Genomic DNA, 27,102 nt, shown 5'->3' on the forward strand with positions numbered 1-27,102 from the left:
TGTCCGACCTGAAAATTTGGATTTCTCTCTCTGCCTTTACAGAGAGGTATGTGGTATTTTTTTATGAGTGCTCACTCCAGTCCTTATGCACGACACGTCTTTACATCCCCATCAAGCAGCGTGTATGTCTATCGCGGACATTGCATCTTCATGCCGAAAGTTTATTATTTGCATGTGTTTTAAAGTATTTACAGTTTAAAATTTCATTTTGCCTTGTAGCTACTCTTGTCCGCGTCGCATTGCGTGTAAAACAACTCGCAGGTATGGCACATCGGACATGCACATTCAATAGCGCGAGCTTAGTCAGACTACTTCCAGTTGCAAAATATGCATTGTCAGCCTATGTTTATCGTTAATGATATGGGACAAATACGATGTTATTTAATGTTAAACTATGTGAGTGGCGCTCTTTGGCATGGCAGGGATTTGAGGAACATCCAGAGTCAAAGCGGACAGCCGCAGTCAGACGCCACCGGTGTGTGTACATTCCTAGAAAATAATGTGTTTAATTTTTAGATACAATGCGCGACATAATGCGCTGCGGCACACCATTTCTTGCCTGGTGTGCGACCCCCTTTATTTCTGGTTGTGATGTTTATCTTTTACACACGGAGACATGCGCACATAAACAAAACTGCGAGAAAGCCGGTTAAGGTACTTACATGCAACGCAGGATTGTGGTATGAGCAAAAATCTCAAACCTAAGGCGTTTATGGGCTTTTCCAGATAAGAAAAGTGTTTTACGTTTATTAACTGTAATTGGCATACGACTGCGCATGTAAATGCACTGAAAGATATTTAAATATTTAAATTTTCAATACTGGGACATGACTGAACACACTTATAGCCTTTATTGTTCGCTCGGGTCACAAACAACCATCCAATCAAAGTTGTCCTTTGTTGGATACAGTTCATATAAAGGGATTGTAAGTACTTTCTCAAATCAGCGCAATAGCCAGACTTGTAAAATGCTTACAGAGGTGAATTGCTGTGTACATCCTGTTCCTTTACAGAGATAGGAAAATTTTTAAGGCAACCAGTTAAGTTGGACCAACTTTTTTTTACAGTTTGTCTCTAATTTGTGTATTATTTGTTATAGGGGCCATTTTATGAAGTCTAGATTTTGTTTTTGGGGTGTAGTAGAATAGGTTTTTATGCTTGTTTGATCACATTTCACATGTTTGACATTGTTGCAGAACCTCTCTTTCCATTTTGTTTGCAGTGCTCTGTCATGTCCAGAGTTCTTTTGAAATGCTCTCATTGGTCAAGCTGGCCCAGTGAGTTGTGATTGGTCACCTGCTTGAATGTGTGTCAAATGTCCCGCCTCTTACCATAACTGCAGGCTTCAACTTCTCAGGTGTAAACAGTAACAGTGGTGTCTGTTTTGCATTTAGTTCAACAAACACATTAACCAGAAGAACCACATTTTCAAGCGTATTATTTGAGCAAAATTGTGATCTTACAATGTATAGCATTTTGTAGTCCCATTAAAGGGGACATAGAATGAAAATCTGACTATAATTGGGTCCCCAGTGCTGCTATCAACCTAGAAAATGTGAAACAGATCAACCCAAGGTAAACCATTCTCTGCAAGTATGTGAAAAATTAGGTAATTGAAATTTGGCTCCCCTTGTGATGTCAGAAGGGGATAATACCGACCCTTAATCTGCACTATCCAACCACGGCACTGCCATTTATTGCAGAGACTAGGGCACATTTTTGCACAAAGTGGCAATTTTAGCATGCTAAAATAAATTATCTATCTGGTATTTCGAGCTAGAACGTACTCTGGGGACACCCAATATCTATTTTACATTTTAAAACAGTCTTGTGAAATGTCCCCTTTAAGCCATTTGTTGTAGTTCATAAAAAGGAGAATATTTCCCTTTGGATTAGTTGACTTTAAGCTTTGTAACTTGCTGCAGACATTTTTTATGCTCAAACAGCAACATTAAATATTAACACGAGTAAAAAATTATAGAGGCATAATAGGACCCCTTTAAAATGAAATTCTAAAATGACACAATTCAGCTAGAAAGTGCTTTCCTTTTAGAAAGATTACATAAGCCAAGTGTACTCTATAATATTTTATATATTGTCCAAATGTTAGTGGGCTGCCTTTGATAATTGTCATATATCATTTTATATATACAAATTAAGGACTAGTTGAATTTTTCAACTACAGCTACAACTACAGAATGCACATTTATTTAATACTTTTTCATTTCATCTGTACTTTTTTTACATGTAAAAATATACCTGACAGTTCATTTGTATGTATTTCTGATAGTTTTGGCAATTCAGATCACAGACTTATTTAAGTATTTAGTATTTTATCGTCTGTTTTTGTCCACTGGCTCATGTGTTGTTTAGAAGTGCCCCGTGTCACAGAATCATGAGAGATCCTGTTATATCCTAATTTATTTTGTTAATACAGAGCTTAATGAGACCGACACGGGAATTAAACGAAACTGAGAATATTTTTTATATGCGGTGCTTTGTGGAAAATGAACCGGATAAGTTAACCGCAGATGGCTGTTTAACAGCAAAAAGCAGCATTAGCTTCGTTTTTGTGAAGTGTTGTTAAATTAACTCTCAAACGCTCCTCTTTTTTTTTACACTTCTGGCCCTTGGGGTCTATATGACCCCAAAATTGAAGGCATAATTGTAAGAAAAATATACATTTTCAATAATGAAAATAATATATCAGTTTTTTGTTTACTTCTCATCTATACAATAAATCTGTGTTTTGAGAGATTTTAAGTACTTTTGTACCTGTTTACCACTAAATTCCTCAACTACACCATTGGCTTGCCTGAAAAATATCAAATTTCAATTTCAAGTTTTTAGAATTTGATATAGGTGTTAGGTGTTGAAAAAAAAAACATAAAAGAAATACTGTTTAGGAATTAAATCATTTTGACCAGCAGACCCATTTGTTTTACTGGATGTAGACAACTGCTCAAATCACTACTTTATTGAGTCATTTTGTGAATTTATTAGAAAGGACATAAAAAATAAATATTATTTCAAATAGTATTTTTTTAATAGTTTTTTAAGCATTTGATTTCATACAAATGCTCTCTGTGGTAGTCATACTTGTGTGTGTGTGTGTGTGTTTGTGTGAGTGTGTTTGTGTGAGCATGTTTTTTTGCATTGCATTTGTGCACAAGTACCAGGCCTTCATTTCTGTTTCAAAATTTTCAGATTTATGCTGGATTTATTGATATTTATTTTTTGGCAAATGGAAAAAAATTACAAAAATGTGCATTTCCCATTTACTTTCAATTGGGGTCATATTGACCCCAGGGACAGATTAATATTTTTTTACATACCTTTAGAACAACCGAATCAAGCCCAGTTTTTTGTGTATGTAAACTAAGATAGATTATTTAGGAAAAGTCACAAAGTTTTATATCTCTTGAGGTAATGGGAACCCTTTTTTAACCAATTAAAAGTCATTTGGGGTCATATAGACCCCAAGAACCGTTTGAGGGTTAAGCTCGTAACTTTGCACAGATAATAAGGTGTCAAGTCAGCTTTAGTTATTTGTAAAATAATGTTAAATTCAGACAGTCTTGATAGATCCGTCTGTTGTTTACAGTCAAGCATGTAAAATTAAACAAAGAAGATATTAATATTTTTCGTTCGCTCCCACTTAGTGTTTCTGTCAGGGTGTGGTGGTGGATAGAACCCAATCGCAGACAGCTCGTAACTTAAAGACGTTTAATAAACATAAATACCCTCGAGGGGGCAAATAATGACAATAACTAGAAAATAATCATGACTTGGACAAACAAGGCACACGCGACAGTATCTCACGATACACAATGAACCGGCACAAGACGTAAGAGACAATGGCTTTAAATAGGGAAAACTAAACTAGGGAACAATGACAAACAGGTGAAGGGAATTAACTAATCAAGACTTAACAAGGAAACAAGAGGGTAAGGTTAAGACTAAAGACAGGAGAGCATGCGGTACACAAAACATACACAGACCACATGACTCTCCACACAAAACAAGACAACAGTGGGCTGCCATGATCCTGTCACATGAAACACATAAAATACATACAGGGCTGACAGGACCATGACAGTTTCAAGTTTGTTTACATGGCGATAGCCATTTTGCTGTAGGCTATTTTTTTTAAAAGAATAATTCGAAAACCACTGCATTTTCTACATTTAAACCCCTGGAAGGAGATATTTTTAACAAATTTAAGAAATTTAGTTTGGACATTGTGGATCTTACATTAAATGCATTCTGGGTACATGCTAACAAGCTAATGAACAGATACAAGGAGACAAAGAACAATGGCTTTGTAGTTAAACCTTTATTAATGAAACATGTACAAAACACATTTTTGTGTAAATTATTCAGAAAACATTCATCCATAGTACTTTGCATTGAAATACGTACAAAATTTGTTGTAATAGTAGTTTTATGATTAGTGTACACAGTGTGAATAGATTTATGACGTTTCTGTGCAACATGTGTTTAATAAATAATGCCAAGTTCAACATTTGTAGATAAATTGTTGATTGCAGGTTAGCTTCATTGTGCTTTTGATGAAACATTGATAGCACAGAGGAGCGATGTGTGGATGTGATGTCCATGCAAACTTTGCTTCACAGATACAGGCAGATACGATCCCAAAACTGAACAAGAGGGACGTTGTACCGTCAACATCCTGGCATCTGTCATGAAAAAAGTACATCAAGAGATTGTGGCCTGCAGAAATATAGAGCCTGTATTGTTTGAAACTGTAATAGCTTCTGTAATAGATTTTTGAGGGATGTGTACATCTTCAAAACACTTTATAACCATCTTGATTCCTAAATCTTTCTTCTGGTAGTGGGTTTTGGTAAAACAGACAAAAATAAACCTATTAGAAAAGTTAGCATATAATGTTATTAACATACAGTACTGTGCAAAAGTCTTCTTAGGCCACCATGCCAGAATTAGAGTTGTTTTTGCAATGTTATAGTGATCATATAATTGTTTCTCAGTCTCTTTAATAGAATACAACCAGAAAATAGAGTAAATGTGTATGTAGTATTAAAAACTGTATAAAATGTAAAGTGATGTGTCAAGTTTTTAGGGTAAACTCCCCTTCCACTTGAGCAGTAGCAGGAAACTGCAGGATCTCTTAAACCTAAATAAAATTAAATCCTAATTTCTAATTTTAAAGAAACTAAACACCAACAATGCCTACATTTGAAGACATTTAGTCCTGAAATATTAATTTTATATTTTTTGTTCATATTGTTTTTGTATTTATCTTAATAAAAAAGATTGAAAAATAAATATGGATGGACATTAAAACACCAAGTCTAGTGGTGGTGGCCTAAGATTTTGCACAGTACTGTACATTGTATTGGTCAATAACCAATATGGTGGTCTACAATTTCGTATGAGTGTATGGGATATCTAAACATTATACTCATCACATAAGGCATAGGGCTGGACGATATAGCCAAAAATTCTATCGCCAATATACGGACAAAAAAATGTATATTAAAGCTCTATTTGTCATTGCATAGCAAGCTACATAATGATATATTAGATACAGTACTACATCAAATACATATTATACTTATAATGACACGTATTTTGCACGTTTTTCATCTTTCCCCTTTTTTAACCTGGGCACCTGATGGCTTAAGCCTATTTTTCTCATCCGTAGTTCAGTTTGTGTCACATTACATCTCCTGGTCTTCCTCCCAATATGGTGTCACCATTGGGAGCTGTGGCTTAATGCGAACTAACCCGCCCCTCCTTCTCGTACTTCTTAGTGACAGCTCTTCTCTGGGACTACACTCCAAAGTCCCAAACAGATTAATTTGATTGCATGATGACAATTATATTATGTGGCGTGAGGTAGCAGTTTAAATCCGATTATGCATTCCGTTTTTCTCGCTGTCCCGGAGAGCGCGGCACACGGTTGCTTAGCTACGAAAGACGCAACGGGAGCGTGCTAGGAAGAAGCGCCTTGACACGCATTTAGCACATGTTTTTAAAAGTGACATTTGAACGGCGACGGGACACTAATGTTTTCCAAATAACGGAAATGTGTTTAGAAACCATATCACCGTTATTGTAAAAATATACTACGAAATATAATGATATTGAATTATTTTCCAGCCCTACTAAGGCATTATAACTTAGAGCATGAGAATTGGAGGTATTTTATTTGAATGAAAATCATTTAGTGTAGTGTGTAAATTGATTTTATATACTGGATTGTAATAAGGGAGCGTAACTGTATACTGTACACATACCAGAATCAAGCCGGGTGGTTGGAGGGGTGTAGACAAAGACTATGAGAGGGTTTGATGTTAGCCATAAACAAATATGTAATGCAAGTATTTAATATTTTTATGAAAGATTCGGATGATAGAAATTACTTGATTTTGAGTTTCCACGAATCTATCCTATCCCATTCGATTCCAACAGTTTAGAGAACTTCAGGCACATGTTTTTAACCCTTATGGGTTATTTTTGGCCATTTTTGTTTTTTTATGTCTTAATTTGGCCACAACTTTCTCTGTGTTTCAGCAAATGGAATAATTTTTGGTGACAAATCTTATATTGACACATATTTTGAGAAAATGCTTTGAATTTTTCCAAAAACTCATCAATATACCGTGGGCAAATTTACTACCCTTTCGGGTTGTTCGTGTACAAAAAAAGCCACTAAATTAAACGGCTGTAAAAATGTATCAGATTAATATTTTTTCCAATTTTTTTTCATAAATCTGTTAATCGCCCTCAGCACTGATCAAAACCACCAAATGCGTACAACATTTCCATGATTTTAATTGCCAAGTTCATAAATGGTGTCATTGATTTGATGAAAAAACCCCACAAAATTACAGATTAGTAATATAAAAAGTGATTGCGGACTGGATTTTTTAAAAACCTTTTCACAGTTTTGGGATTGTCAAAAATTGGTACAAACATTGGCTTTGATGCAATTTGTGCAGCATCAGTTTTTATTAGTGATGCACCGATGTATCGGCCACCGATATTTATCGGCCGATTTTTGATGGATTTGAAACCATCGGCATATCGGCAATAGCACGAGAAAGGCCGATACTGATTGTTTATTAATTAACTACATAAAGAAATCCATTATATGTAAAAAATGAGTTAATGTTGTTTATCAAATAAATGCTGAATAGCAAAAACCACCTTTGAAGGTTGTCATGCTGTCTTATTATATTTGTTTTAGCTTAATTTGTGCCTCTCTTATTATGTTGGTCCGTTGAATGTTAATTAGATCCAATCCATGTTCAGTAAAAATAATTTGATGCAGAAATAAACTAGCTAATAGACCAACTGTATAGTATTGCATACAAGTGTTTAATATCGGTATCGGCATCGGTATCGGCCAGAAGTTGTCTGTTTAAATCGGCATCGGTATCGGCCCAAACAAATCCTATCGGTGCATCCCTAGTTTTTATTATTTTTCCCTAATGGAAATCAATAGGTCAAAAACCGTAAATGAGGTAGAAAAAAAATTTAAACTGATGCTGCACAAAACCCAAAAATGCATCAAAGCCAATGTTTTTACCAATCGTTGGCATTCCCAAGACAAAAATAAAAAAATCTAGTCCACAATCACTTTTTATATTGAAAATCGGTCAATTTTTGTTTTTTTCCCCCAAATCAGTGACACCACTTATGAACTTGGCAATTAAAGAGTTAAAAACATGGAAATTTTGTAAACATTTGGTAGTTTTGATGAACAGATTTAGGAAAAAAAGGAAACAAATTAATCTGATACATTTTTACAGCCGTTTAATTTAGTGGGCTTTTTTGTACACAAACAACCCAAAAGGGTAGTGAATTGGAACAACCCACAAGGGTTAAGTAATGCATTCAAGCTTATTATCATCCAACATTTATTACAATGGGTCAGAATTTTTAGTTTTCTATTGGTGCAGCATCTTCCATTCCTGCTTAGCCTTTTCTCAAGGAATAAAATGATTCACTTATGAATCAGTCCAGGGATTGACGTTTTCTTGGATGTGATCGTCACGAATGTGTCATCCAGAATTAAACTTCTTCATAAAGCTTCCAGAAATAGTTGATTCTCTTTGCGTAAAGGCAAAATGGGGGCTTGCCACATGCAATTCACATGCAGTGTCATTGTTACGTACAACATCTCATCAGTTGCATTTTAAAAGCTTTTTATGTAAAAAAGTGCACTTCTGTATAATAGCCCACATTGGTGCAGACCTAACAGGAGGTTACTCGTTGATCCTTGCTGCATTGTCGTGAAAGTTTCATTTGGTCCTAAACAGGGCCATTTATTTGTTTTGGCCAAAATAATTTGACCCAGAAACATTTTATTTAAATGCTCCCTGAAATCTCATGCAAGCTCAGTGAACTATTCTGGGAGCGCATTTGCCAAATATAAACCTGTGTTAGGCTCAGCGGTGTGACCTAATTGATATTAAACAGAGCCGTCTTCACATGAACTGCCATCATAGTCACCATCAGAATTGGTACTATGTAACAAAATAAACTTTTTGCTTCTCATTTGTTTATTGTATGACCGTGACAAAGTGTTATGAACGAACAATTTCACAATACTAGCATATCATTCATTTTAATAATAAGACCATCATATGACATGGAATATCTATTTTCAAGTGTTTGGATATAGACTACAATGATGCACACTTAAAGGCGGAGTCCATGATGTTTGAAAGCCAATGTTGATATTTGAAATCACCTAAACAAACACGCCCCTACCCCAATAGAATCTGGACCTTCTGTTGATAGACCCGCCCCACACATACGCAAACCGGCATTTGATTTGATTGGCTATAAGTGTGTTTTGGTAGTCGGCCCATCTCCTTTTCCAACGCGTTTTCCAAACATCGTGGACTCCGCCTTTAATGCATCTATTTGCCAAACGCCACGCAGTTGTTATACCTGTACCTGTACAGGTGAGTACCTGGCATGTGTTCATAAAGCAATAAACTGAAAGATCGTGAGAAGTACATCATCTTTTATGTGAAGTGTCGCAAAGGCAAATTTTGAGTCCTATGGCGATTTCAGTATTGATGCAAAAACCAGGTCTCTCTCTCTCTCTCTCATTCTGTCTGCCACACGCTCAACACTTTTTTCTCCCTGTCATGCCCTATTTATTTCTCCCCATGCTGGGTTCCTGCTGTTTTTTTGTCGTTCCACCCCAGCTCATTCCTCAGCATGCCAATACATAATCCTGCTTTTCCATTATGAAGTCAACACTTCATTTAATGCACTCCAAGGCCAAACACTAAATGTGTTTCCATGTGTTGTTACCCATATTTCTTTACCCTGTATATCAATAATTGTTTACTCCTGTCTGTGGCTGTGTTTCCGTTTTCAACGAATGGATGAGAATGCAGATTTAATTAAGGGCCACTGTCTTGTAGTTTACTGCTTTTGACATACTTGCCTGTCATTCTCAAATAAACCTTAAGCTACTTTATTAACTAGTTTAGATGTCTGATTTAGGATAAAGTCTTTAGGGTGGTGGTCCTCCAGGACTGGAGTTTGGCTACTGTGATTTGTTGTAATGGCTTGATTTACTGTACGTCATTGATTATCAGCCAATACCACTGATATTGGTATATTAACCTTTTAAGCGTCACCCCACCCTATTGAGTTAAATCTACACTCTTGGAGCTTTCAAACAATATACAGTTTGTCATGATTAGATAAGAATTCATATGCAAACATTGAAGTAAATTTAGTCATCCTGCTGGTGGGACAGTGACATTTAGCAGAAAATAAATTTTTTGAGGCACACTCTCTTCATAAATGAATCAATTACTCTCCCTATATAATTTATTGTATAAAACACTGTTGAAATGTCTATTCTGGAGGCTTAGACCTTTCCAACGATATATAGTTTGTAGTGATAGATTAAAATTTACATCAACAATATTAATGCAAACTTAGGTGTCCCGTATTCGGGACGGCGACGCTTAACAGTTTAAAGAGCATCCTAGCTGGAGTTTCCCTGTTTTCATAGAAAATGTGCTCAGAATGGCGCAGGAGTAAATGATAACAGCATTTTTAGGATGAACTATAGATCTATTTAGCAGCGGAATCAGTCCAATATACTGGACGCGTGAGTACTGTCAAAGATAATGAATATAACAAGATGTGGCACTGCTATTACTATGAATTTATAGTTTGTAGTCACGTGACCAACCAGGGGGTTGAAGGGCGGTCAATTTTTTACCTGTTTCAAATCACAAATATTTAAATCACCTCTCAAAAGAAAAAAAAATTAAGATGTGAATGCAAACTACAAATTTAGGGGATGATTAGGGTTGTGTTAATAGACGATCCTTGCTATCTGTTGCTTTAGATGGAGACTTTCTTATCATGCACGTAATGACTGATTGAATGTAGTTTATTTTGAACTTAAGATGGACTTGTAGTGTATATTGTTTCAAAGTGCACCTATTTCATTGCAAAAACAACAACGTTATTTTGTGTATTTGGTATAATAAAATGTGTTCGCGTGGTTGGTTGAAAAAAATTTTAAACACATTTTTTTCACATACCGTACATATTTGTACATCCAGATTTCTCTATTTTCCTGAAATGCATGGATTTGAAAAACTGTGTGTCTCCCATTGGCCAGCTAATCTGTTCATTGTAATTGGCCCGAATACCTCTGACGTCAGCCAGAAATGTGACGCTCGTTACCATGTTTGAAAGATTCGCTCACAATGCATTGCTAACAAGGGTTAAAGGCGGAGTACACAATTTCTGAAAAACGTTTTGGGAAAAACACACTTTTAACCAATTAGCAGTAAGGGGCGTGTCTAGTAACCGACATCATTGCCTGGGTTCCGTATGTGTGGGGGGGGTCTATCAGAAGAAGGTCCAGATTCTATTGGGGTAGGGGCGTGATTCTTTTGGTGATTTCAAATATCAACACTGGCTTTCAAACATTGCGCACTCTGCCTTTAACTTACAGTCCGAAGTGGGAGGAATTATGATAAAGTTGGTCTTGTCTACATCACCAATCCCAGGAAACTGTTGCCTACAATCCGTGTTTTTGTTGTAGTCCAAGAAAAGAGATTTACGCTGGAGATGATAACTTACTTCATCGTTTACTTTGGGGTTTGTATTTTTTTGGATATCGTTAACATGTACTAATACACATCTACACACCAAAGGAAATGAAAAAATGTGAATCGGACAATAGTTGCTCTTTAATCTGAAAGTCATACGTTAACTGTGTTAGTAAGTTTCAGGGATGGCAAGTCTTTGCTTAAGTAAAGTGACCGTGCTTTGTTAAAATAAACATTGAATAGAAAAACAAGCAATTTCACCATAAAAGCATATAAAGGGATGTCTGCTGGGTTTTCAGTCACCATAATTTGCAGTACTTTGAAATGAAACTAAGGCTGGATTTACATTGCAGATCTTCCGATTTGTTGACTATATCCGATTTTTTTTAATTTAATTATCTTTTAAAAGCGACTCATATCCGATATCTGCATTTACACTAAACACTTGTAAAGCGTCATGATATGCAATGGACACAGACAAATGATTATACAATACTTAAATACATACCACTTTATAGGGCTGCATGGTTACGATAAAAATAGGCCTGTCAAAATTAATAAATAATCGTCTTATTGCAATTGTTTGACCTCATCGTGATTATTTCAGATCACCGCAATGATTGCACATCTCTCTAAAAACACAAGGGGGAGCTGCAGCGCCTGTAAAAACAAGACTGTATCAGATTACTTTTAAAAATGTGTTGTGTATAAATATTTTCTGTCAGATAAACCTTGCAAAATATTTAATTTAAATAATCACAACAATCTGTTAAAATTATTTCACAAACAAAAAAATTTATGAGAATTAAATCTCAACACAATAAACAGGCAATTAATAGTCATAATCGCCACAATTTATTAAACAATTAACCGTCAGCCAAATTTCATAATCGTGACAGCCCTAGATAAAAATGACCAATTATTTACCTTGATATTGTAATTGTGATTATTATTGACGGTTAAAAGATTTTACGGTGAAGTTCTAAAATGTTTTATAACTTTCTGTGAAGCAGCTGCATGGTAAATTATAAACTTCCAAAACTAAATAATATAATGTAAATAACAAATAATTATGTACCGAGCCCCTAAGGTGACATTAGAGTAAAAAAATCGAAAGTTCAGCTTCATGTGCCCACGCGAAACCTTCCCGTGCTCATGTGAAACTTTCATGTGCTCACGCAAAACCTTCATGTGCAGATTTTTTTTTTAAAGTTTAGTTTCGCGTGCTCACTTGAAATTATCGCGTGGTCACGTGAAACTATCGCGCGCGCACGTGAAACTTTCGCTTTCACGTGAGCGCGCGATAGTTTCACGTGACCGCATGATAGTTTCAGGTGAGCGCGCAAAGGTTTCGCGTGAGCACATGAAAGTTTCACGTGAGCACATGAAAGTTTCACGTGAGCACATGAAAGTTTCACGTGAGCACATGAAAGTTTCACGTGAGCACATGAAAGTTTCACGTGAGCACATGAAAGTTTCACGTGAGCACATGAAAGTTTCACGTGAGCACATGAAAGTTTCACGTGAGCACATGAAAGTTTCACGTGAGCACATGAAACTAAACTTCATTTAATTTTTGCTCCATGTCACCTTAGGGGCTCCGTAATTATGTGAGTTATGTTGTTAGTAAAAAAATTGAAACTAATGGCCAAAGGACAAGTCAACTTATCAATTTTATTTTTATTTTTGATTCGGCACTTTAATTGATGCCCAACCATACTGCTAAAATGAGCACAAATTAATATCCGATCTGTCTGTCTGCATTGCAGGTGCGAATGCATGTATCTGATTCATATCAGATTTATTTCCAAACCTAAAACCGATCTGCGAATATCGTAATCTATGCACTTTTTCCTGCTTGCATGCTCGTGGGTCATAAAAATTGGAATTGAGTCACATAGTGTAAACACGTCTGTCACAAATCCTGTTTGTGTTTCCCCTGTTTTTAGTGTAACGATGCAGAGGCCTAAAATTTTTTTTCCCAAACCACATGAGCCTGTTTAAATTATTTGGATTGTGTTTAGACACACTGGGCAATATAAACAAAATTGGTGTTAAGCAAGAGCTGTTATGTTCCCGCAGTCTGCCATTTTGGATAAATAGCAAAATTTGTTTATATTTAATAGCCTGTTGTTGGCTATGTATCTCTTCCTTTATGAGAGTAGATTACTAGTTTCATAGCGTAAGCATTATATTTTTAGTTGTCTAGGGTTAAACAAATGACATGCAGGCAAATGTTTTATTAACAGCTAAGAGAGAGACGGAAAAGATGTTATCGGAGTAGTGTATCAAGGGTTGCAGGATCGCCATTGGTATCGAGCCATCCCCAGCTTTAACCTGCAGATTAAATGTCTGCGTTCTCCCCATCTCTCATTTCTCCTTCATCTTTCTCTATCCAGACTCAGAGATTGGCTTTAACCGCTCTCATTCTTTTTTTAGATTGAGAACCATGTGCTACACACACCCACTCTCCTCTGCCTCTCCTACATCTACTGCTCCCAATTCTTTCTTTGTTTCCTTCCTTCCTCTTCCTCACTCTTTCCTCATTCCCTTTTCATTTCTTCTCTCCATTCCTTTTCCTCATTTCCCTCTCTCTCTTTTCCTCCCTCTATTCCTTTTTCTCCTTCACTCACTCTTGCTGTCCTGTGTTTTCACTCCTAATTTTCATGCAAGTCCTCTTTTCCCAGCATCCTCATCATGTTTCACTTTCACAGCCGCCCACTGGTCCTTTCAACGTCTTCCAACTCCACCTGCAGTTTGTGTGTGTGTGTGTTTATGTGTTGAAAGTGTGTGTGTATTTATTCCCAGATGTAGAATAAATTAAGCGGCACAGTGTCACACATGATCGGCAACATGACTGGCGGCGTAGTTATGATTAGATGCATAATAGGCTTATTTCCGCTTTGTGCACTGTTTTTGGGCTAAACTCTGTGTAATAGTAAAATTTTACCCTTAGGAACCATGGAAAATAAACTCTGATTGGTTATGTGTGTATTAAGGTTATTGTGTATGTCAGTCAGACCCTATTTTCCTTTTCATGATTTTACATTCCTTTCAATATTCTTTCAACACGAATTCAACGATTTGGGTGAGTAGATTACATACAAAGTAAATGCAAAGACACAAACTCCCGCTGGGCGGTGCGATTGCCACGAAAACATGCGCTATTCGCCTCAAACGCGTCTTTGCGCAAGTTGCAAATATTTAACTCAAGCGAAAAATGTGCATGACACGAACTTAAATCCCTCGAGTAATCTAGAGCAAGGAACGCGATGTTTTGCATTTGGTGTGTACGCAGCATAATTGTGTGTTAGTAGTACATGTGAACAATCTGCACAGTTACAAATCTCAAAGTCTACAATGATGCAGATATGGGTTTATGTTTTAATATCCCTACCAATCTGTTAAGTTCTGCTCAAGCTGCGCTGGCAAAGTTGATCAATCAGCTTGGTCATCTGCATTGTCTGGATCAGATGTGGGTTTATATTGATAAGGTAGTAAGTCCTATATTAACTCCTGTTGGGAGCTAATCTTCCAAATATGGTAAGGAGGACACCCCCATGTCATCTAAGATGTTTATGTCTTTCTTTTTTCAGTTGAGAAGAAATTACGTTTTTTGAGGAAAACGTTCCAGGATTTTTCTCTATATAGTGGACTTTAGTGGACTTCAATGCAGCTTCAATGGGCTCTAAGCGATCCCAACAGAGGCATAAGGGTCTTATCTAGCGAAACGGTCGTGATTTTTGCAAAAAAAGTACTTTTAAACCACAACTTCTCATCTTGCACTAGCCGTGTCATGCGCCAGCGCAACCTTACATATTCAGTACCTCCAGAAAAACGTGACTATGCGATCGCATGATTCAACGCATAATCAGCCAAAGTCTGCATATTTATGCGGGGCCGCATTTTTTCAGATACACCATACTTTCGCAACATAAATTACAGATTTTTATGCGCAAAATATGTGGGGCTTGCATGATTTCATAATCCCTGCATTTTTGTAGCAAAAATCACATAAGTTGAAAAATGTTGCATTTAGATCACACAAGTGCAGCCATGTCCCCTGTTGCCATGGGAACATTATGAAGTGACGTGAAAATGTGATGTGAACATCATTGAAAAGCTGCAAACAGTTTTTGCAAGTTCCCGCATTTTTTTGCGGTTTTTTGCAGGTTCCCGCATTTTTTTGCAAGTTCCCGCATTTTTTTGCAAGTTCCCGCATTTTTTGCAAGTTCCCGCATTTTTTTTTGCAAGTTCCCGCAGTTTTTTGCAAGTTCCCGCAGTTTTTTGCAAGTTCCCGCAGTTATTTGCAAGTTCTCGCAGTTTTTGCAAGTTCCCATAATTTCATCACATAAAATTGCATAAATATCCCTCATATTCCATCGCATTTTTTAAGAAAACTTGCCTCAAGATCAAGGATTTTTTTTCCTGCAACAATCACAAAAAAACGGCATATTACCTAATCAAGTCGAAGGTCATGCATTACACCTGTGAAACGCACACTTACGGACCATTTTAAACAATAAACTGACATTATCATTCCACTTACAACAATGTCAGAACCGTCCTCTTTCTCTACTCTTGTAAACACTGTAGCGGTAGTTTCGCATACGTCATGCGCAAGCTTTTTGCTAGATAAGACCTAGAGCCCGACCGATAAAGGATTTAGAAGGCCGATACCGATACAAATGTTTGTTGGTTTTAAAATCCGATATACGGCCAATATTTTTTATCTTTTTTTATTTCAGAAACGCGCAACAAATCATTAAAGATTTCCCTAACCTTAGTTATTTGTAGTTTATTTATGAGTTTTAACTAAAATAATATGATAATGCATTTTAAAAAGAAACTTGTTTCTTTTATTGTCACAACAGAACAGAGGAACATCAAAATATATTAAAGTTCTGATAAATAAAATTTATAAAAATACAAACGTAAGATATGAAACGTAAAGGCCTTTGACCAAAAACACAAAAACAACAACAACCAAATCAAAGTTACCAGTTTTAAAAGACTTGGTTCATAAATATAACTTTGAATAGGACTGGAGACAAATTCTGTTAAGTTCTGATAAATAACAACATGGTTGAAGACTGTTTCGTCCGTTTTTTTTTTAAATATTAATTTATTGGCCATTATGAATGCCGATACCAATTGTTTGGAAAATCCCTAATATTGGCCGATAATATCGGCCTGCCGATATATCGGTCGGGCTCTAATAAGACCCTTATGCATCGGTTGGGATCGTTTAGAGCAGGGGTCTCCAACCTTTTTGTGAGCAAGGGCTACCACATTGGATAAAACAATCTGGAGGGCTACTTTTTGATATAGTCTACTCCATGTTGGAGACCCCTGGTTTAGAGTCTTTTGAAGCTGTAAACGTTTGAGGTCCACTTAAGTCCAATATATCCTGGGTTATGTGTTTCACACTGTTCATACTTAACCAGGGGTTAAGAAATAACATTAGGTATTCATAATCTGACATTTCACTCTGTGCATTCCTAAATCCTATGTCAGGTGTCTCCAACCCAGCTCCGACACACTTGTCTGTAATTATCAAGCAACCCTAAACACCTGGATTAGCTGCTTGTCATGAATTTCTAACCCTGCTTTGTTTCACTCTGCATGTGTTTGGCACCGCACTTAGGGGTGCAGAGATATATCGGCCGATGATGCATGCTATGCTTCTCAATGAATTACGATGAAATGCCGCTACATCCAATAGCCAAATGGGGCTCTCGTGCAGAAACTCAATATGCGCTGCAGGCGAAGAACCATGCACACGAACATATATTGGCATTTATCGCTACACCCCTATTTTATAACCCTGGGTTAATTTCAGGGATAACCCCGCTTCTAAATTACAATTGTGAAACGATTCTTATCCCAGGGTTAATCGCAGTGTGAAAAGCCCTTATATTGATTAAAATCCTGAAAAGTTTTTCTCAAAAAACGTTATTTCTTCTCGACTGAACAAAAAAAGACTAGTAAATTATCAGAATTTGTTTTATAAAAGTGGAATATTCCTTTAAACCACGTAAACATATTGCATTACACCAAATACACCAAATAACGTTCTTTTTAGCAATGTCAAAGGGGCTCTTTAAAGTGTTTCTTTGCTGGTTTTACCTCACTTTGTATTGAGGTTAGTAGTTAAAAGGACTAAGAAGTTGATTTCATTTTTCAACAACAGACTTTAGTCTAAACTACAGATTTTACTTCTGCATTTCTTCATTGTATACCAGCTCATACAACATCAGATTCCTCTTTTTTCCAGATTAACAGAGAAAACGGCAAGGCAGATTATTTTAGTTTTTCTTTCTATGAAGTCTACAAAGATTTTCCATTGCAGTTTTAGCCACTGCCACAACGCTCTGGATACTTGACTGGAATGTGACAAACCTCACCCCTGCTAGATGTGTAGACTTTAAATTCATGCATCCAAGTCAATTCCATAGTGACCAAAGATTTTGTTTTTTACTCGAGCAAGGTGGATTTTGACTTTGGTCAAGTCTATTCAATAAGACTACAATAAGACTACACTTTGGACGGTGACGTGCATTTTAGGTTTTCTTATTTGACCAATTCAAGGACTCATCAGACTTTTCTTTTGTTTTCTCTAGAATTTTTTTTATTGCTTAAGGAGCCAATTTGAAATTGTACTATTGTGAAGTACATCTTTAAGATTAAGCCGCAGTATTAAACAGATTAAGTATATCGGCTGAGAAATGTAGTCCGCAGGATGCATACTGGAAGTGTTTATTAACAACCAGATGGTAAAATATGTTAATAATGTATTTCTTTATATAATTTTTACAATCTCGTTTTTAATTAAAGACCATACAGATGGCCTAAAATGGCTAAACATAATCTGCACGCATTTAATATAAATGGAGAACACTGTTACACAATCATATAATGATTCCTGTGGTTTGACATTTTACAGTAGATGATGTCTCAGTTTGTACAGTTAAAGTTATCGGCACAATTAAATCTCACATTATGTCTCCTCCTTAGAAGTTCCATGAGGAGCCTCGTGAAAAATAAAATGTTAAGTGATAAGTCTCCCTGAAGACTGCTTATGTTTGATTGTGTATTTATCAATTGGTCTGTGGTTTTCAGGCTACATGTTTAGATTTAGGGCGGTGTAAGTAAATAGATTTGAACACACCCCATACTTATAAAACGGATCTTCGTGTGTTTGTTGTTCAGTGGTGTGACTTGACTTGACTTTACTTAATGAGCGAACTTCTCATTTTTACCATTGGATGATTAAATAGGCAATACAATTTCATAATATTATAAAGATGAGCTTTTATAACTTGGGACAATAAAGGTGCGGTCACACTACACTTTTGATTTCATTGACTTCCACTCATATGCACGCGAATGGGTGATTCTCACGAAATCCAGATTTAGAAGGTGTCCAGCATCAGAATTTTTAAAAAGCCTTTGAAGCCAATTTTTTTGCACATACAAGATTAAGGTCTGTACTTACTATAACCATTATTTTTAGAGGATTTAAAAAATGAAGAGTTTCGTTGCAAAACTAGATAATCACCGTTTTTTTAATTGTTCAGAAATCTCGTTTTTTGGTTGTGCATTCCAATTAATTTCAACGCAACTGCAGTTGGTTTGTTTTGATTTAAACCTTCATAACTTAAAAATTACAGCTAAGTAGCACCATAAAACAAAATAATAACATGATAACATAATAATAAACATGTTTTGACAAAAATGTAAAAAAATGGATTTATCTCGTTTTGCAACGAAACTCTTCAAATATTTCCTATAGAAATATTTTCATTTTTAGATTATCATTATCAAAAATTACCGCAACATGATATTACATTAAATATATGCATTTACAAACTCATATTTCGGTAATGACAAATAATCTTCATCAGGCAACGCAACGCAACGCAACTTTCATTAAATAATTTTTTTCAGCAAGCAGATAGTGTGCGGGAATTGTTCCTTGTAAATTTTGAGACTTTTGTCGTCTTATCCTACGCACCTATCTATTGACTTCAGGTGTGCAACGCTAATTTGTTTTGGTAATGACAAATAAAAAGTTGTCTAGGTACTGTGACAAAACAAAATTTTAGCTTTTATTTGGAGAGAAAAAATAAAAACTGCTTACCTGGTAGCCATCACAGTCAATTATGTCCCTTCCAACAATTTTTTTTTAAATGTTAGTTCCTTGAGGGCTTAAACAATGATTGAAAATTGTTGCGGAGGATGAGAAAATTGGTCTTGGACACATTTATATTCCTTATTATTGTCTCTACATTTACCAATGTTCACCAAATACCACATGTTTCTTTACTGTTAATGTTTATAGTATAACATGCAGCTTTTTATTTTTTAGATTTTTTAATTATAAATATTTCCATGTCAAAGAACCCAAATCCAGTCATGGACACGTTGCGGTAATGAATGCCTTAAATGTGGAAAAAACAACAAAATTGGTTTGTATGATGTCATTTGAAATCATGTGCAATGAAGAGATGTTTGAAACTGTATGCTTCTTATTTTGATAGCATTTACTTTTTTAATAAAAATGTTTCATGATACATCACACGTCTAATTTCGCGATAATCACCCAAATGCGTCAGACCAGAAACGCAAGCTTCTGCGAAGATTATTCGCATTTTAAACTGACCTGTAAAATTCATACATATGACCAGTAGAAACCGGTACAATGTGACCTTTCTTTTTACCAAAAATCAAAGATGGACGAAGCGCTCCCCTTCCATATTCACAGTATTGTCCGAAAAATATTTGCATGTTCAAAGTCTACTGTGACTGCCCCTTAAGCAGTGCCCTAGCGACCACGCAGAACACTTTCGTGACGACATCATTGTGACATTTACATAAAAATGTGATCACTGAAACTTTCATTGAAAAATGTCAAGATATTTCACAAATTCCATTCATACATAAAAAATTAAACACCTTCCTGTTAAAATTATTTGATTTTTACTGGCTAAATCATCAGAAAAGCACAAGTGAGTTGGCTGTACTGAGACTACTGTAACTATACTGTAACTGTACTGATGATAACCGCATTCATGTTTTGTGTCTGATGAATCATCGATGTTTACTCCACACCACCCAAAAAAAGTAAAGCAAAGATACACATGTTTGGGGAAGTGCTTTGGGAGGGTGTGACCCCATTCCATAAAAAGAAGAACAACAAAACCATCACATCCTGTATTGTCACGCATCTCCCACCTCTAAAACACAGTCAAACAAAGTCAGCATTTCATATACATGGATATCTGGATCTGTTGACCATGTAACGTGTTTATGGGGATTAGACTAGTCCTAGAATATACTAAAAGAAATGTAAGAGCTGTCCAAACTGAAATCAACTTGCACTGACATATCTTAAAATGATCAGTGCCTTTTGTTTTGCCTCAAAATCCACACAAGTAAGGTTTTAAGTGAGGCATGTTTGTTAAAACTAAGACCTAGTCCTGGCTTTAGCTAATACCTGTCCGGGAAACCACCCCTAAATGTTTTGATGCAATTTATGTTAAACATTGCACATTTCTAGGGTTTACAAAGAATGGTGTGAAAAGGCCTTGGTGATGCTAGACGTCAGAAGAGAATGGGCCGACTGATTCAAGCTGATAGAAGAGCAACTTTGGCTGAAATAACCACTCGTTACAACCGAGGTATGCAGCAAAGCATTTGTGAAGCCACAACACGCACAACCTTGAGGTGGATGGGCTACAACAGCAGAAGACCCCACCGGGTACCACTCATCTCCACTACAAATAGGAAAAAGAGGCTACAATTTGCACAAGCTCACCAAAATTGGACAGTTTAAGACTTTAAAAATGTTGCCCAGTCTGATGAGTCTCGATTTCTGTTGAGACATTCATATGTTAGAGACAAAATTTGGCGTAAACAGAATGAGAAAATGGATCCATCATGCCTTGTTACCACTTTGCAGGCTGGTGGGGGCGGTGTAATGGTGTGGGGGATGTTTTCTTGGCACACTTTAGGCCCCTTGGTGCCAACTGGGCATCGTTTAAATTCCACAGCCTACCTGAGCATTGTTTCTGACCATGTCCATCCCTACGCAGAACTATAATGAGCCCTTATGCAATTTGATAGGCATGGGGAGAGGGCTGTGTATCATCGCATCCCAAAAGACCACAAACTTAACCTTACGATGGGCTCCAGTGTGAGAGGTTGCTTTATTTCCTGCTGGGGTACGGATCGATAAAAGTACAGTGTGAGGGAAAGGGAGAGGGGAGAATAATGCTTGGGTATGGTTCAAGGTGCCCTAAGTAGCTACACAGAACACCATAGCAACTACCTAGAACCACCTAGCAACCACATAGCTTCAGTAGTCGTTTTTTGTTTTGAATATGTAAACATCCAGTTAGTAAGTGTGTCTAAGGATACTGTGTGCAGTGCACTTCCTCCTATTGCCTTATATGGATTTTACTTCAGCATTCCTTCAGTTGCTTCCTCTTCAGCTGCAATTTCAAGTTCCCTCACTGCTTTTCGGATTAATTCTCTCCCTCTCATATTAAATGATGTTTAATTTTTTCTACATGTTTAATGTCAGTCTAGGTGCATTTTCAATATCGTGCCGTTTTAAATGAAAGAAGTTGCATGTGTACATTGTGTTTGTGTTCTGCTGAGGTTTGCAGAAATGAAGAAGTAGTGATTTTGAATGCGTATGTGTCGTGTGTTAGACAGGAAATCTGTGAGTTTGCATAACATAAACACACTTTATGTGTCTTTATAAACCTAAAAGCCTAAACCCATGATAATTGTTTTTTGTATTTAAAAATGCCAAATGTTTTCTGTGAAGGTTAGGTTGGGGGTAGAAAATTAGATTGATTATGAAATGTTTCCATAAACTACATAATACAAAAGTATACATGTGTGTGTTTCAGGGCAGTGATGCCGGGCATGGTACTGTTTCGGCGACGCTGGTCAGTTGGCAGCGATGACCTGGTGTTGCCGGCTTTCTTTCTGTTTATACTGCACTGCATATGGTGAGTCTGCGTGTTCGGTGTGTTTTTGCATGTGACGCTTATGCTTAAATAAGATATTCAAACCTGTAAGAAAATAAGCTGCCGGGTCACAGCTTCATTGGAAGTCTTTATATGCAAAAAAGCAACTGAACACAAAACTCAAAGTTTTCCCAGAATTGATAAATAACTAATAACCTTCCAAAAATGTTTAGTGAATTATGGCATGCAGATTTTTTGTGTGTTTTTAGGGCTGCCAAAAGAATTATTGCAATTAATTGCATACAAAATAAAAGTTTGTTTTTGCATAATTTATGTCTGTGCACGGTGTAATTATTTTGTATATATACAGTGAGGAAGATGGGTGTTTGAATACCCTGCTGTTTTGCAGGTTCTCCCACTTGGAAGTCATGGAGGGGTCTGAAATTGTCAACGTAGGTGCATGTCCACTGTGAAAGACATAATCTTAAAAAAAATGTATTTATTTGTTTGTATGATACAGCTGCAGATAAGTATTTGAACACCTGATAAAGTCAATGTTAATATTCGGTACAGTAGCCTTTGTTTGCAATTACAGAGGTCAAACGTTTCCTGTAGTTTTTCAGCAGGTTTGCACACACTGCAAGAGGGATTTTGGCCCACTCCTCCACACAGATCTTCTCTAGATCAGTCAGGTTTCTGGCCTGTCGCTGAGAAACACGAAGTTTGAGCTCCCTCCAAAGATTCTCTATTGGGTTTAGGGCGGGAGACTGGCTAGGCCACACCAGAATCTTGATATGCTTCTTACAGAGCCACTCCTTGGTTATCCTGGCTGTGTGCTTCGGGTCATTTTCATGTTGGAAGACCCAGCCTCGACCCATCTTCAATGAGGGAAGGAGGTTGTTCCCCAAAATCTCGCAATACATGGCCCCGGTCATCATCTCCTTAATACAGTGCAGTTGCCCTGTCCCATATGCAGAAAACGACCCCAAAAAATAATGCTACCTCTCCCATGCTTAACAGTAGGGATGGTGTTCTTGGGATGGTACTCATCATTCTTCCATACTTCCTCCAAACACGTTTAGTGGTCTTATGACAAAAAATTTAAGACGGGCCTGGACATGTGCTGGTTTAAGAAGGGGAACCTTCCATGCCATGCATGATTTCAAACCGTGACGTCTTAGTGTATTACCAACAGTAACCTTCCCAGCTCTTTTCAGGTCATTGACCAGCTCCTCCCGGTTAGTTCTGGCCTAATTTCTCACCTTTCTTAGGATCATTGAGACCCCACGAGGTGAGATCTTGCATGGAGCCCCAGTCCGAGGGAGATTAACAGTCATGTTTAGCTTCTTCCATTTTCTAATGATTGCTCCAACAGTGGACCTTTTTTCACCAAGCTGCTTGGCAATTTCCCCGTAGCCCTTTTGAGCCTTGTGGAGGTTTACAATTTTGTCTCTAGTGTCTTTGGACAGCTCTTTAGTCTTGGCCATGTTAGTAGTTGGATTCTTACTGATTGTATGGGGTGGACAGGTGTCTTTATGCAGATAAAGACCTCAAACAGGTGCATCTAATTTAGGATAATAAATGTGGAGGTGGACATTTCAAAGGCAGACTAACAGGTCTTTAAGGGTCAGAATTCTAGCTGATAGACAGGTGTTCAAATACTTCTTTGCAGCTGTATCATACATTGTGATTTCTGGATTTTTTTTAGATTATGTCTCTCACAGTGGACATGCACCTACGATTACAATTTCAGATCACTCCATGATTTCTAAGTGGGAAAACTTGCAAAATAGCAGGGTGTTCAAATACTTACTTTCCTCACTGTAAATACACACCCATGCATGTACATAATGCATTTAAGAAACATTTACATGTATGTATATATGTGTGTGTGTGTGTGTGCGTGTGCGTGTGCGTGTGTGTGTGTGTGTACATTTTATTTTTTATTTATTCGTTTATTTATTTTTAGATATGAAGAGTTTTGTTCCAAAACGAGATAAACGCCTTTTTTATAGTTACCGCCAAAATCAGTATTATATCAGGTCAGTATTAAAAAGTAAATTCTTCATTTTACGCAAAATTCAATATCTGCCATGTTATTCTGTCATCTTTTCTCCCTTTTTTCCCAAAACACGATGAACGCCACTCCTCCTTTTCTGCAGAATGCAATAAATCCGCTCACAAATGACAGCGCACCATTCCACCCATTTTAAACAACAATAGCGGCGCATTGAATACTACACACAGAGTCCTAGTTTTCCTCATCTACTTTGTACTTTGTGATCAACAAACAAACAAACAAAAACAAAATAATACTTTTGATGGCATTGCTAAACCTGTGGTTGTTTTTTGTGATGGGAAAGAAACGTAAGCCATCAAAACGCGAGAGGCACTCGGGAGATTGAAAAATGCCGGCTGTTGCTTGTTCTCCCGAACAGCATCAAGCTTCTATCATGCTAACACATTGACCCAAGGGGATCTTCTGAAAAACTTTCCATTATTTTACTCGAAGCCAACGAAAATCGAGCAGAACCAAAACATTTTACAAAAAATGTTAATCGACGACGTCCCAAGTATATCCACAGCAATGAGTGTTCTTAATATGACAAAGTAAGTGTTTTGATTATTGCCATTAATGTTTATTATTTTTTAATCAGTGTATACCACTAATCAACTAATGAATATAACATGGCAAAGATGAATGCAGATTTATATATGAATTGAATAGATTTATAGCATTTTGAAAAAAAACTTTTTTAAAAAATTATCAGTTTTTATAATAAATCTTTGAAAATTTAATCACATGATGCTATGTGAAAGTTTGCAACAGAAAAATAGTGATTTTCATCTTGTCACTTTCTTGGTATAGAAAACATGCTTTTTTCCTAAATTAGTCAAAATGGATTTATTGCGTTATGGAACCAAACTCTTCATATAATATTATATTTAAATAAAAAAAATATACATAAATTAAATTTTTCTCACATTTTTACATGTATTTGTGTATTTATATATACATAATAATTACACATAATACACCCACAAATATATTATGCAAACACAAACTTTTATTTTGTATGCGATAAATTGGGATTAATCTTCTAACAGCCCTAGTTTTTTTCAAATTCAGACATAAACACCAATTACACTGCAAAAAATAAGACTTTTTTTACTTACAAAAATATCACATTTAAAGGCAGGGTGCATGATCTCTGAAAGCCAATGTTGACATTTGAAATCACCTAAACAAACACGGCCCTACCCCAAAAGGATCTGGACCTTCTTTTGATAGACCCGCCCCAGACATACACAACCCAGGCAACGATGTCGTTTAGTAGACACGCACCTTACTGCTGATTGGCTATAAGTGTGTTTTGGTAGTCAGCCCGACTTTCTTTTCCAAAGCGTTTTTTTTTTCAGAAATCATGCACTCCGCCTTTAAGTGAGCTAAAGAAAAAAATCTGCCAATGGGATAAGAAAAAAATCTTAACGTTTCTTATCTTATTGGCTTTTTTGCTTGTTTTAAGCACAAATTCACTTAACTTTTATATTTTTTGTCTAAAAACTAGCCTTATTTTCTTGGGTCAATTTGTTCATCAAGAAAATGCATCTTGATTTAAGAATTTTTAGGTATTTGTACTTAAAACAAGACAAAAATACTAAGTAAGAAAGAATTTTTTTGCAGTGTAGACGGTGTAATTTGCTTTTTAATATTAACATATAAGCTTTTAAAGTTTGTTTGGAAGTGATAAGTAAGTGAAGATTTCCATTTTGGTTCAACCCACAACACTTTGAGAAGTACAGAATGACCTGCTGGCAGCAACAGACTTTATTTAACATACTCGTGGCGTCGTGTTGGCAGGCTGGTGGTTCTGTCCGTGGTTCTCTTCGGGTTGCCGTACAGTTCGGAGCAGTCGTGTTCGGTCACTCTGGTGGACCATGGTCGCGGGTACCTCGGCATCCTGGTCAGCTGCCTGATCTGCGAGAGCGCCATCATGTGGCTGAGCATGAGGGGCAGCATCTTGTACACGCAGCCCAGAGAGGCGGTGCAGTATGTGCTTTACATACGGCTGGGTAAGACACGCATGCACAAGCACAATAATGACATTATCACAGCTGTGTTCAAATATAATGATGGAGGGTATGATGCATAAAATGACCTTATAATTTAAAACTGATGTACTGCTTAGACTAATGATGCAATAAACAAATGTAATTATTAAGTCGGTGTGAAATCATTATAAATGCGTATAAATTTGCAAATATTTGTACTTACTGTTGAACTGTTGCTTCTCTCTGCAGCCATCCTGCTGGTAGAGCTGGTGTATGCAGTGGTTGGCATCGCCTGGTTGGTGCAGTATTACCAGCCTTGCTCTGACATCACGGCCAAGAACCTCGCTCTGGGTAAGGCATTGCGTTAGCAGCGCAAAGGTTACAGGTTTGATTCTCGGGGAACACACATACTAATGTATAGTTAGAATCAAGAGGAAACCTTACGGTCTCTCTCGTAAATCCGACACGGACTCGACATAAACTGCAATTCATCGAATGACCACTAGAGACAGGCTCCAAAAGGGAGTCAATCCCATTCCCCCCAATTTTACAGCAGAAAATTTTTTTACAGTCTGGTACAAAAAGTGGTTTTAGTCCTTATAGCTAATTTTGCCCTTCGTAACATCTGTGAGGGGGATTCATTTTTTGTAAATCATCCATTTGAATTATATTATTAAGCGTTAAAGGAATATTCCACTTTATAAAACAAGGATCCTGATAATTTACTCACCCCCATGTCATCCAAATGTTAATGTCTCTCTTTGTTCAGTCGAGAAGAAATTAAGTTTTTTGAGGAAAACATTTCAGGATATTTCTCAATTCAATAGACTTTACTGTACATCAACAGTTTCAACCCAGTTTTAAAGGGCTCTAAACGATTCCAGAAGTGGCATAAGGGTCTTATCTAGTAAAACGTCATTTTCAGCAATAAAAAAAAATTTACTTTAAAAACCACAACTGCTCGTCTTGCACTA

General features: G+C 36.7%; 1 protein-coding gene across 1 annotated transcript in view; it reads left to right on the forward strand.

Moving 5' to 3' along the window:
- Window positions 1-27,102, forward strand: part of dagla (diacylglycerol lipase, alpha) — a 73,649-nt gene that overhangs the window by 3,039 nt on the left and 43,508 nt on the right. The window contains exons 2-4 of the mRNA XM_055183023.2: window positions 22,016-22,117; window positions 25,938-26,149; window positions 26,378-26,479. Coding sequence (XP_055038998.2) covers window positions 22,016-22,117; window positions 25,938-26,149; window positions 26,378-26,479 — 416 coding nt within the window. The remainder of the gene's footprint in view (window positions 1-22,015; window positions 22,118-25,937; window positions 26,150-26,377; window positions 26,480-27,102) is intronic.

This window comes from Misgurnus anguillicaudatus, chromosome 21, assembly GCF_027580225.2.
Source record: "Misgurnus anguillicaudatus chromosome 21, ASM2758022v2, whole genome shotgun sequence".
In the NCBI taxonomy this organism is placed as follows: domain Eukaryota; kingdom Metazoa; phylum Chordata; class Actinopteri; order Cypriniformes; family Cobitidae; genus Misgurnus; species Misgurnus anguillicaudatus.